Source organism: Panthera leo, chromosome B4 (genome assembly GCF_018350215.1).
Source record: "Panthera leo isolate Ple1 chromosome B4, P.leo_Ple1_pat1.1, whole genome shotgun sequence".
Lineage (NCBI taxonomy): Eukaryota > Metazoa > Chordata > Mammalia > Carnivora > Felidae > Panthera > Panthera leo.
The window spans coordinates 103,643,958-103,657,463 of NC_056685.1; the positions used below are offsets into that span (position 1 = coordinate 103,643,958).

The 13,506-nt window shown below is 36.5% G+C and overlaps 1 protein-coding gene across 1 annotated transcript in view; it reads left to right on the forward strand.

The window, feature by feature from the left end:
- The window catches only part of ACSS3 (acyl-CoA synthetase short chain family member 3), a 160,283-nt gene that overhangs the window by 56,597 nt on the left and 90,180 nt on the right, over positions 1–13,506 (forward strand). The window contains exons 4-5 of the mRNA XM_042947255.1: positions 135–269; positions 4,316–4,456. Of these exons, the coding sequence (XP_042803189.1) occupies positions 135–269; positions 4,316–4,456 (276 nt within the window). The remainder of the gene's footprint in view (positions 1–134; positions 270–4,315; positions 4,457–13,506) is intronic.

The window sequence follows — 13,506 nt, forward strand, 5'->3', positions numbered from 1 at the left end:
TTATTCAATAGAGAACAGAATCATTAAAACATTTCTTTAGAAATGTCAAATTGCCAATCTGCACCTGAAATATTGGGATTACCTTAATTGATGTTGTTAAACTTTCTCAATTACTGTTATTTTTTCCGTTGTAGCCCAAGGTGGTTGTTACAGCATCCTTTGGGATTGAACCCGGACGGAGAGTAGAATACATACCACTTCTAGAAGAAGCACTGAGACTAGGACAACACAAACCAGATCATGTTCTCATTTATAATCGTCCAAATATGGTAATCTGAATATTGAATTTGGTTCTTGCGTATGGTGATGCACTAAGGATTATTCTAGTGTTGACCTTATGAAATACTTGATTTATACACCATTTAATATACTTCCTGAATGTCACAATTTTGGCAAAAAAAATAAAAACTGAAAAAGGTATAAATGATGTTTTCTGTCTTTATGGAAAAAAACTAGCTTAGAAACGCCTGGGTGGCTCAGCCAATTGGGCATTCGAGTTCAGCTCAGATCTCGCGGGTCTTGTGTTCAAGCCCCACGTTGGACTCTGTGCTGACAGCTCAGAGCCTGGAACTTGCTTCAGATTCTGTCTCTCTCTCTCTCTCTCTCTCTCTGCCCCTCCCCTGCTTGCTCTGTCTCTTTCTCTGTCGCTCAAAAATAAATAAACATTAAAAATATTTTAAAAACTGGATTAAAACAATAAGATTGAAATACATATAGTAATAATATGTCATGTTGATGAATTGGATTCTCTGCAGAATCTATTGTGGTGCCATATATTAATTTAAATTATAACAATAATGATAATTTTAACAAACACTGGCCGCTTACCATATGATTTTTGATATTCTGGTAATGAATGGTTTTTAAAAAATCTTTCTGACAACTTTGTGAGCCGGGTGATAGCATTATTCCTATTTTATGGAAGAGGAATTCAGTGAACAGCGATAAAATAACTTGCCCAGCTGGTGTCAGAGTCATGATCTGAACACATGCATTCTGACTACGTGCTTGATCCCCCAGCTATCCTGCCTCGTGGAGAGGTATGATTATTTGTATATAAAATTTGTCTTTCAATAACTTTAGAGAAGGCATTTAGTCTAGAAATAAAAACTATGTTCAAGAAAACAAAATATGAATATTCTAAGCACATAAATTATTCTGTGATCCATGAAGGAAGAAAAAGCAGTATAATACAAAAAATGAATGTAGTTTACAGTGCTTTTCCTAGTAAATTTGATCTAATGATCACCTTATTTCTATATCCAAGCGAGTGTCAGCAATTTATAGTAGAACCATCTTGGGTTCCTAGCAGTTTACAATTTTTTGCAGAAGAAAAATTATAAGAGTGCAAAGAATCGTGTAATGTTATGGAACTCTTGAGAGGTTATCTGCAGAAAATGCTTAAATGACAGGATACAAGAAGAGAAAGCATTAAAGCTATGTCACTTTGATTACCACCTAGCAATTCCCATTACCACATTAAATTCCTGTGTAAAGTTTTAGTAGTCTGTGGTTATGAACCACGTCCCTCAACGATTTTAATATTCTTACTGTCTCAAAGAATTTTGAGTTTCTTTCAGATGCCCTCAAGCATATTTTTTTTAAAAAAGGCCTGTTGCTGTTAAGGAATACAAAGTTAGCAATAAAAGAGGCTTGGGGTATGAGGAGGTTAGAGGAAAGGTAGGAACACATACACATACACACAGGTGTTTCTGTGAGTATGTGTGTGCTAATCATGTATGTGTGGGACATTCACACATACAGAAAGTCATGAATTTGTAAAGAATTTATGCTATGCCCAAAGCTAAGTACTTTCAAATACTTCTTATTTAATTCTCACAAACGAATGAAGTAGGTGCTGTTACTGGTCCCATTTTGCAAATGAAGAAACTGAGTTATGGAGAGGTCATAGCTCAAAGTCACAGCCAATAAATGAGGCCACAATTTGAACTTGGTTTGATGACTTTTACCCAACAAGATATATACTATTTCTTTTACTTGTTCATATGTTTACATATTCAGTAAACACACTGAATATGGGTATGCAAGTTTCCTATTCAGATTTTTCTAATGCACATCTCTTCTCTTTCCTGCTAATAGGTACAGACCCACTGCTCCATCCCTCCCTCCCCAAATGGCATACTTTCCCTTTTTCTTGAGGCTCTTCCCTCTATTTTGACTTATCTTTATTTTATTTTTAAAGTTTATTTCTTTATTGCAAGAGTGAGAGAGCACGTGCATACAAGCAGGGGAGGAGCAGAGAGAGGGAAAAGGAGAGAGAGAGAGAGTCCCAAGCAGGCTCTACATTGTCAACATGGGCCCTGATTGGGGTTCCATCTCACAAACCCTGAGATCATGACCTGAGCTGAAATCAAGGGTCAGACGCCTAACCGACTGAGCCACCCAGGCGCCCCAACTTGTCTTTATTTTAGATGAGGGCTTTGGATGTCTCCTGTCCTTTATAGTAGGCCTGCTGTTTAGTTAGTAATTAAGCTCAATGGACTGGATTTGCTTTCAGCTTAGAAACACAAATTATGAGGCTCTGCGGTGTGTCTCATTAACCAGGATTGCGTTTTTGCCAAAGGAGGTAAAAACCTGGCTGCCACTCCTAAGCCTCAGGCAGGCGACGACAGAATCAAAGGAATATCACATCAGTCAACTCTGGTGCTCTGCCAATATTACTCTTTAAGAATGATAACAGGACACATCTATAGAAGTAAATGGACAGATGTAGAAGCTAATGCTGATTTTCCCTCTCTTCCTTTTGTCAAATCTTCTTTACATATGCCTGTAGAGGATTTTCTTAGCCTGAAGAAAAACCATTCATTCAAGTCCTCATTGTGTTCATCTGTAAAAATTTTTGTGATCCTCCGTTGACATTTTTCATTATAGGGTGTGATAATTTTTTTATGGGTCTGTGATTGTAATGTCAGAGGCTTGGTAATTTGAAATTTGTTGTGTTTATCTGATTCATAAAAACAAGTGGAAATATACAACTGGGTTACAGTTAACTATTTTTATTTATCTCAGTGGTACATTCCAGCTGCATCAGAGTGAGGCTGGAGAAGACAATTGGGCCTTAAACTTCATCTTCATGAAGTTCTGTTCTGATGGTTATCTATTATTATTTATTCACAGAGGCATTTTGTTTGTGACATCATATTTAAGTGTTATTTTGTAAATGTACTCATTTAAATATATGATCATTTTTTACAACCCCGATTAATATGTTAAGGACCCTGAAGAATGGAAGTGGCCTGGCTTTTCTAAATCCCTCAGAGTCTCTGGGCTTCACCCAGGGATCACCTGGATGAAATGAATGGTTACATACATTTTAGGTGGTGGATCTTACTAACTCTCACTGAGGAATGTGTAGCCTATATTAGTAAATTCCCCAAATGTAAACTTTCTGGTATGTCATCTGGAGTTTAGTTAACATTTCAGAAAATAATTAGACATGTACTGAGTCTTAATTCTATTTACATAACTGTGACCCTCCATTAGAATAATTTTCCCATAAGCCACTTCCCTACTCTTTATCTATCTGGCTTATTTCATTGGCACCATCTTAAATAAAGAGGTCTCATTCTTTTTAAGGTGTCTCTGACTAAGTCATGACTATTATCATAAGGTTTATAACACAGAGCTCAGTTCTAGGAACAAAAAAGAAAGCAAACATGTCTGCCATATTAATCAATGACTTGTGGGAAAAATTGGGTAGCATTCTAGATATGTCACATACACTCATTAGTTTTCAAAATTAATTTTGTTCTTGAAAAAGCAAAAACAGATTTCTCCTCCACCCTTGAAAATGATTTAATGTTTCCTCATTTGGAAAGATGGCCTCAGTGTTAGTGCTAAGTTGCCCTTATATAAAGAAAAATTTTAATGGGTTAGTTGATACTGTATTATGAAGACTTTGGTTCCAAAGTAAAAGAAGAAAAGTTATAAAAATAGAAACTGGTTTATAAAGTTAATGGTGTATGTATGTTTATGGAAAACATGAACCTCTGTTCGTTAAGCTCTGACTGTTGATGAAAACATGACTGCATCACATTGAATTTCTTACATATTTCCTTAGATGTGAATAAAACATGTTCTTTTGTTGAAGCCAACATCAAACTGTTGGACTTTTTAGGAATATTTATTTTAAGTCATGACCTTGAAATATATAGTCTTAAATCTGCTAGTTAGTGCTATATAGGCCTAGATTTCCAATCATATGCTCAGACTAATACAGATTTAGCCAGTCTGCATTGTTCTCCTGACTTAACCTCCTCTGTTCAGTGCATATTCCTGTATAATTTCTGTGCAGGAGACCGTTCCCTTGGCTCCAGGTCGTGACCTTGATTGGGATGAAGAGATGGCCAAAGCACAGTCACATGATTGTGTTCCTGTTCTTTCAGAACATCCGCTGTATATTCTTTACACGTCTGGAACAACAGGGCTGCCGAAGGTATTTGCTCTCTTAAAAATAAGTATCTATAGTGGCAGATTTCTTTTGCCCTGAGAATGTTTGATTACTGACTGAAAATGCAACTGTACCTGAAGGATTAGACTTGGGTACTTTGTACCTTAAAGCTATGTTATGTTCAAATCTAGAAAAATATTAATTATATTTAATGTCAAATGCTTTGCCCCTATTTCTTCCGAAATTTTCACATACATAAGCAAGCTGCTATTGATTTAGTAACCTATTAAAATGAATAGGTATTTGATCAAACATCAGTTGGTTTAATACAATTTTATAAAACTATATTTTAAATTAAATAGTTTTATTTTCTAAATTAAGGTGTAACTTTTATAGAGTATGGAATTGATTTTTGATCTAGGGGAATTCAATTCTTTGTTATAAATGCAAGACTGAGAATTGGCCTAGACAGTTTGAACAACGGGCAATTTATCCAGAGTATTGAACTATGTGATTTGTAGCACTGAAGACACTCAAGGATTTTTAAATCTGCTTACCATGAAAGGTGTTTTCACAAAACAAAGTTAGAAGAATCAATATTTTTGCAGGTGTCAGATAAGAAATAAATATCACTTTTGTCTGTATCTCCAAATTATACTGTTTCTTCATACAACTTCATAAAGGCTTGCAATGTCATCTTCCTATTCATTTTTAATTTTTTTTTAGTTTATTTATTTATTTTGAGGGAGAGAGAGAGAGAGTGGGAACAGGGAAGTGTCAGAGAAAGGGAGAGAGATAAAATCCCAGGCAGGCTTGCACTGTCAGCATGGTGTCTGACATGGGGCTCGAACCCAGGAACTGTGAGATCATGACCTGAGCTGAAATCCAGAGTTGAAGGCTTAACTGACTGAGCTACCCAGGTGCCCATATTAGGGAGTTCAGTAGTCACTGAATCCTAAAATTTTAGTGGGGGAAGGGGCTTTCACAATCACTCACATCCTGGAGGACAGTGGCCTCTTTATTAATAATTAGATTTCTGTAGCATCAGAGTTCTGAGAATGTAATTTGTTAATAATCATAAAATAGTGATTCCATTAGATTAGTTTTAAACAGAAAAATTAAGATGTTCCACATCAAACTCACTTGCTTATAAAAAAGGAAATATTTGGTAGGGAGTATATTCTCTCTGAGGACAGAGACCATGTTTTATTACATTTTAGTCTACCATTGTGCTTTTTTTTTTAAGTTCATCTTTATTTATTTTTGAGAGAGAGATAGAGTGGGCAGGGGAGGGGCAGAGAGAAAGGGAGACAGAATCCCAAGCAGGCTCTGCGTGCTCAGCCCAGAGCCCAGTTGTGGGGCTCGAACTCACGAACCGTGAGATCATGACTTGAGCTGAAATCAAGAATCAAGATGCTTAACCAACTGAGCCATTCAGGTGCCCCACTACCATTGTGCTTTGTATGTAGTTTGGTGCTTAATAAATTTTTGTTGCATGCATAAAAAAAAAACAAATTTGTGTCATTGTGGAATCAATCCCTTATGATTTTTTTCGCAACTCTGGTCATCTGAAAAATAAATATTCCTTCATATTGATGACTTGTTCAAGCAGTCCAAATGATCTTCTGGACCCTAACTTTAACCTTCCACCTTTTGCAATTCTGCATTATGCACCAGCTGCATAGAGTCTAACTGGATGTGTGGCTGTAAAATAAAATGGGATTCACCAAGTTATAATCTAATAGAAAAGTTCAACATGAAAGGGAATCCCTGACCCTGAAAACATAGTATAACCTAACCAAATATCCAAAATCACTTTAGCTCCTATTAGCCTGAAGGATTCTTATAAAAACAGTTGTGCCACTTCAAGATTTTAAGTTACCCTGAATTTCACTTGGTCTGGATGGGGATGTCTATGGCAGGAACGAAAGAGCTTGTTAGAGACTCAAACCTGACTCAGCCAGTGTGGTAGAGATGAAAGTAACATGTAGAGCATCAAATCGGAAAAATGGCGGTTCCAAATAAAGAAGGATCCTAGCTTTTCCAGGTGTTGTTCGGGTCAGGAAGTTCTCTCCTGGAGATGCCCAAACTGAAGATCATTTGAAGTTTCAGTCATTCTCATTTACTTCCTTATGTACCATCCTAAAGATAATCTCCCTTCACTAAATTGGAGAAGGCTTTAATTGTGTGGAGGTCTCTATTTATGTCAAATTCAACTCCATTCAATATACGTGTATTGAGTGTTCATTCTGTGCTAAACGATATGAGTGAACCACAGTCCCTTCAGTCTAATGGATTGAAATATTCATGAACACAGGTAGGCGAGGTAGACTGTTATCCCTGCACTATTTCTCTCTCAGAAAAGATGAGATTGAATGGTATCTGAAGGATTCCATTCAACAAATTCAACAAATAATACTGAGCACCCAAGTATGTGTTTGGTTATCTTTTTAAAAGTTTAAAAGTTTATCTTCTATAGCCAGGACACAGGAACTAAACAAAGAGCTATTTAATATGTGGAAAGTGTTGTGAAGAAAAAATAAAGCAGGGTAATCGGACCGAGTGGTGGGAAAAGTGGGAGAGCTGTTCTATTAAACAGTGGTCAAAGAAAGCTCTTATAAGGTGGTGTTTGAAGGATAAATAAAATGTCTTCATAGAGTGGCATCCTAGAGAGGACGGCACTGTAGGCAGAGAGGGTAAGCATAAGCAAAGGCAGGAGTGTGCAAGAAAGTTTCCAGGATGGCTATTGCATGTGGTACTAATGAGGAGGACAAATGATTAGATACATAGGCAAGGGCCAGACTCTTAACATTTAGCCAAGAAGTTTAGGCTATATTCTGTATGGAAGGGACAGAGGGCACTAATGCTTTTTAGGCAGGAGAGAAAAATATGAAGGAAGGTAAATCCTTGCAAGATTCTGTTGGGAAAATAAGCAAGTACACACAATGGAGGCAAGGAGATTCGTTTCCAGACTGTTTTAATTTAGGACTTTACTTAAGATAGCACATTTAATAAAGAGAAATCAGATCTGGTTCAAAGACAAGCGTGAGGCAGAGGACAGGTCCAAGACTCAAAACTGAGAACCCAGGCAGATGGTTTTGAGTATTTGCCAAATAGAAAAACAGGATGTGGTTTGGGGCTGGGGGAAGCTGAGAGTTTTTGAACATACTGAGTATAATGCATCTTGGACTGAGTATGATGCATCCTCAGATGCATACTGAGTATGATGCAACATGGAGATGCCTAGCCAGAGGTTGGAGATGGAGGTCTGGGTCCGAGAAGTGCATCTGGGTTGGGAGATAGACCTTTGTGGTTCATCAGCTCTGGTGTTTAAAGCATGGTGGTGAGTAGGTTTTGCAAAGTGGGACATGCAGAATGGCAAGAAAAGTAGTCATCTCTCAAGGTCTCTCAGAAATACTTCCTTCATTCCTCTAGTGCATTTTAGAATTCCAGTTGCATTGAAATTATACATTGTCAACAAACCTTTATGTCACTTATTTTATTCTACCTTATGGATACCAGTTTTTATTTACTTATCTTCATAATGTTGCATATTCTCAAAAGTCAGAATATATTTCATGTATCTTTGAATCCACTATGTCACTAACCTAAAAACTGGGCCATGGTAAATTCTCAGAAAATTTGTTAAATGATCTTTGACTTCTTGAGTTAGTTCCCAGACTCCTCTTTATTCAGAAGATTCTCATTTCACTTTTGGTAGGTATAATCAGGCTTAATGGGATCTGAAATTTTAATATTTGTATTTCCAGAATAGAAGTACAGGAAAGATGAGCACACATACATTCATGAAGCATTTAAATAATTTTAATGTCATCATACAATTTGTTCTATCAATCTTTGGTCTTCATGAGGAAAAATAATGTTCTGGGCCCGTAAAAATATTCTGCTTAAAAATACTTTTCATAAGCACACATAAGACACACATAAGGCAATCTGTTCTTTGGTTAGAAGTTGAAGATCTATTTAGGACATATTTGCATCTCTGCATCTGCCAGCCCTGGATTTGTCAGGTTGCTCTATGAGAGGTTAATCTGTAAATATTCTAGCAACCACAACTGAGCGACTTTGCATACATTTCTGCAATGTTGTGGGCTTCTGTCCTGTTTAGTCTGGGTGACTGTATTCAAGACACTTCAAAGTACTGCACTGTGGAAGAATTCTGCATCTGGATGCAGGGGTGTCCTTTTGGGAAGGGGAGATTTAGTGATGATAATACTTCTCTGCTTCCAGCTTGATATCATGAAGGGACAGTGATAATTACACACACACACACACACACACACACACACACACACACACAAAACAACGTCCAGTGCCAAAACAGAAAAGGCGAACAAGAGAATAGGGGGGAAAAAGCCAAGGATTGAAAGGAAAGCATGTGAGGGCATGATGCTAAGTGAAAGAATCCAGACACAGAGAGAGAAATACCATATGAATTCACTTCTATGTGGAATCTAAAAAACAAAACAAACCAGAAACAGAGCTATAAATAAAGAGGACAATCTGATAGTTGGCAGAGGAGAGGGGCTGGAGAGATGGGCAAAATAGGGGAAGGGGATAAAGAGGTGCAATCTTAACAGCTAAAAAATGAAGAAAAAAAAAGACACAGATACAATGTACGAACTATAAGGAATATAGTTAATATGTAACAACTTTGTATGGTGATAGAAAGTAGCTAGATTTATCATGGTGACCACTCCTAATGGATATAAATGTTGAATCACTATGTTGTACACCTGAAATAATAGAATATTGTATGTCAACCACACTTCAAGAAAAGAGGAAAGAAAGAAAGAAAAAGAGAGGGAGGGAGGGAGGAAGGAAGGAAGGAAGGAAGAAAGAAAAAGGAAGGAAGGAAGGAAGGACAGGAAAGAAAGAGAAAGACATGACAAGAAGGTGGAAGGCCTTTTGTCCTGATGTGCATTTACACAATTTATGTCACTTTTATTCCCACATGTTGGGTGACATTCATATTTCTTACCCTAGAACAAAAAATAGGAGAAATATGAATAAAAAGCAGTGAACTTTTTTTCTTATCTGTGGTACAATTCTTGCAGTTAAGATGCTGAACTTGCTATACCTTTGCCCCTTATATCACAGTTGTTCAGATCGATAAAAAATTATATTGCTGCTAAAGTATTCTCCATAGAGGTTGCTTCAGAGTCATCCGAAAACCTGTAGCAACAGATTTCATGTTGGATGAACTAACCCAAAAGGAGCCGTTCCATTCCCACCAGTATGATTCACTCAGTTCTACAAGTTTCAGAGCTTTCTCCTGAAGAAAGAAGATGGTAATATTTTTCTTACATGTGCTTATTCACTCAACTGTTCATGTATTGAATCGGTCAAGAAATGTATTACGTGCCTACTCCATGGCAGTTACTGGGCTAGATGAAGAGCGTTCTCCTCATAGTGCTCATCGTTGGGGGGAGACGCATCACAGTGTCAGGTTGCCACCCGGAGGAGGTTTGCAGACCCTGGGGACAAGGAACAAGACAGGAGAGACCATTACTTAACACAGACTGTGGCACTGGGGACAGCTTCTAGAAGAGGTGACACTTTCATGATGTCTTTAAGTACTTGCGTGATGAAGTAGGAGCTAACCAGGTTCAGGAAAGAGGTGGGGATGGGGGTTCATTCTAGAAAGAGGGGCTGTCATCTGTAAAGCCATTGGAAGAACACAACTACTGTTGGTCTATTGGATTTCTTTTAAGTAATCAGAACCACACCTCTTATTTCTCAGTGAACTGACCCCAGCTATCATCTGGTGATGGCTTTCTTTTATTTACGTAAAATACTCATTTATCCTTTCTTCTTGTTCTGTTTTTTACTCAACTTGTCAGGCCAAATCGAAACACACATGCACACACACACACGTTTACATTTGTATGTATGAATAAATACATATCTCATGTATGTAAATATGCATATCTCTTTTGTATAAACCTTGTTACACAGTAGGAGGACAGAGGGGCTCAACTTAGAAAGTATGAAGTTTTGTTGAGTACTCCAGACTTCTCTTACCTGATTTTTGAGATTTGCTTTTCAGATTTTTATAGATCAATTAAAAAAAATAGGATGTAGAATTCCAAGCTCCTAATCTTACCACACTCCTCGGTCTTCTCCTTTTGATAAAACCCATATTGTTTTGTATTTTTCTTAAGTTGTGGCAACCAACACTGCATACCACACTTGATACTGACATGTTTTCTGTTTTCTTACGTTTCACTTTAATGGCCTCATTTATGACGTTTTGTGGCTTTCCTTGTTTTCATAGGCAGCTCATTAAGCTGGAAATCATAAAGAATACCTGTGATGACTCTGTGGTCCTATTCTTGGGCGACTTAATAACCAGAGTTTAATTTTACGTGTATGGATTGAAGTTTAAAATGCCATCACTTAAAAATTGTTGTTGTTGTTTTGTTTGTTTTAAAGAGCACTTTCATATTGCCCCCCTTTTGCATGTTTTAAAAAGTTTATTTACTTATTTTGAGAGAGTGCATGTGGGGCAGGGTGAGAGAGAGAGAGAGAGAGAGAGAGAGAGAGAGAGAGAGAGAGAATCCCAAGCAGGCTCCAGGCTGTCAGCGCAGAGCCCAACGCGGAACTCAATTTCACGAACTGTGAGATCATGACCTGAGACAAGATCAACAGTCAGATGCTTAACCAATGAGTCATCCAGACACCCCTCCTTTAGCGTTTTTGAGATAGAATTCACTTTCTTGTCTTTATTTGGGGTACAGGATGCTATTCCCACCTGGAAGTCTTTTAAGCTCTCCAGAAGACTTTAAGTGTTACGGCTAATACTCCAAAAACCAGAACAGTATATTGGTAGATTCCAGGGATTTTCTGACAATATATTAATTCATCTAATGGTTTTACTTTCAGGTAGATAGAGTGTAAGTACATAAAAAGAGTAGTAACAGAGACTCAAGAAAGTAAAATGCAGCATGCTTGTGTTTTAGGAGTAAGCATTGATACTGGGTAAGAATTTTTAATCTCATACTCAAGATTTCAAATATATTCTTAAGTAGTTTTCAGTTCCTGATCAATTTTGAATATTAGAATATAATGATTTGATTTTTGAACATGATTTATGTGTTTTTAGAGGCTGAACAGAGTTTCTCTTTTGCATTTTAATCATTACCTGGAAAATGTGAGTACAAACAAAACAAGAAATGCTTTAGCACCTTATTTTCAGTCACATATTTAATATTATAATAAAGGCATTCTCTTTTTAAACTGAATCTTTCAATTTTTTTTTACTTTCAAACTTTTTATGAAAGATCTAATGGAGAATATGAAATTATGCTGCTTTTTTCTACATCATCTCAAATACTCAGAAAATTGAAAACATCACCCAATACTTTGGAGGCAAGGCCAAATCTCAGATTTTTTATCTAGATTAATGAATGGTAAAATGATACTTGACAGAAATTTTTATCCTTATTCTTAAAAAAATAAAAACAAGTGGATCAAAACTAATGAAAAACAGACGTCACAGCTTTTCTCTCTATTAGCTGCATTTAAATTGTTTTTAATGAGAATCTTTGATGGCAACCTTTAATTGTTTTGACATTTCTGCCTTTTGGGCAGTATTAGCACAGGGAAAAATAAAAAGCAGTAATTGCTAGAACTAAGGAAATAATTTTGCTAATAGGATACAAAATTCAATTGTAAATACTTTATGATTTTAAATGTGTGTGTGTGTGTTTTTTTTTTTTTAATGCCTGGCCTCATTTTTAAGTCTCACTTTTGTGGCATCAATTGGATTTAAATATCCACTATTTTATGGGCAAAGCAACAATGGTAAATATTCTTTAAAGAAGGGTAAAGGGTAAGTCCATTTGTGAGGTAAATAGGAATTTGATAACGTATTCCTTTAAATTATCTTTTTCACTTTACAAATGAGTTACTACTTGTTTATATTTTTTCGAGCCTTTTCTTCCTTTTTCACTTCCAATTGATTCATTTTATCCTCTGCACCATAAATTTACCCAGTTATAATAATATTTAGAATTACTGATAACAACGAGCTCTAAATGCAAGGACAAGTAGATGGAGAGAAAATTCTAAAACATTTTAAATGAAATCATTACTGACATTAATTTTCACTGTCTACCATAGTATATATGGCTAACATCTATGAAAAGAAGCTTCACTTTTTCTTCTCTACACAATGAATAAAATTTTTCAGGAAAAAAAAAAGTGTTTGCTTGATTCATGTCAAACTACTCGAGGAATTGAATCATAAGAAAAGATCTCAGTGGAACAAACCAATAAGCAAAGTTCATGGAAGACGGCACAGAATATACTGGGAAAAGAGCTTACCTGGGAAAATGCACATGTGAAACCCCCTTGCAGGAGGCTAAGGTTTCTAATACGCGACGGTGATCAAGAGAACCAGCTGTTTGCTGACCACATTGTACAACTTAGAAAGTAGCTGTCAAATGCCTGCATGTGACATTTGCTGAGAGACCAGGTGTTTTTCTGGTAGATAAAATGTGTTCCTCAGCTTGATACCTATGTTTTATTGGTGCCTGCGGAGAGCAGCAATTTTAGTAACTAACGGAAAGTCGATTTGTTTTTCATTTCTCTGATTCACGTACGTACATTAAAGCTTCAGAGTTATGCCAAAAAGTCCCAACCTTAGTACATTTCTTAATTCTGGCCATGTTTGCCTTTAGGTAAAATATTAGGTAAATTATTTTCTGGATACAGTAATAATAATTGTTCTACTAAAGGATGTTTCAAAATACATGTGAGTGGAATACAGCTTTACTTTTTCACCAGCTCATTCTGAATATTCACATGGTTAAGCCTTTTCAAGCCAATGATGATTAATGTTTGTAATGAAGCAATAAATAAAATTATTAAATTTACCATCAGTTTTTATTTGTGGTGACTCTTGTGCCAGTTTTCAAATATTAATCTTGTATTAAATTTGAATACGTTCAGTATCATGTGTAGCTGCTAGAAACTGATTCAAGAAAGCTGTGGCACTGTGATGTAACAGTCCCTACTTTTGCCCCAACTGTAATATAAGGCAAGTCTGTGAACCTTAGATCCAACTCATG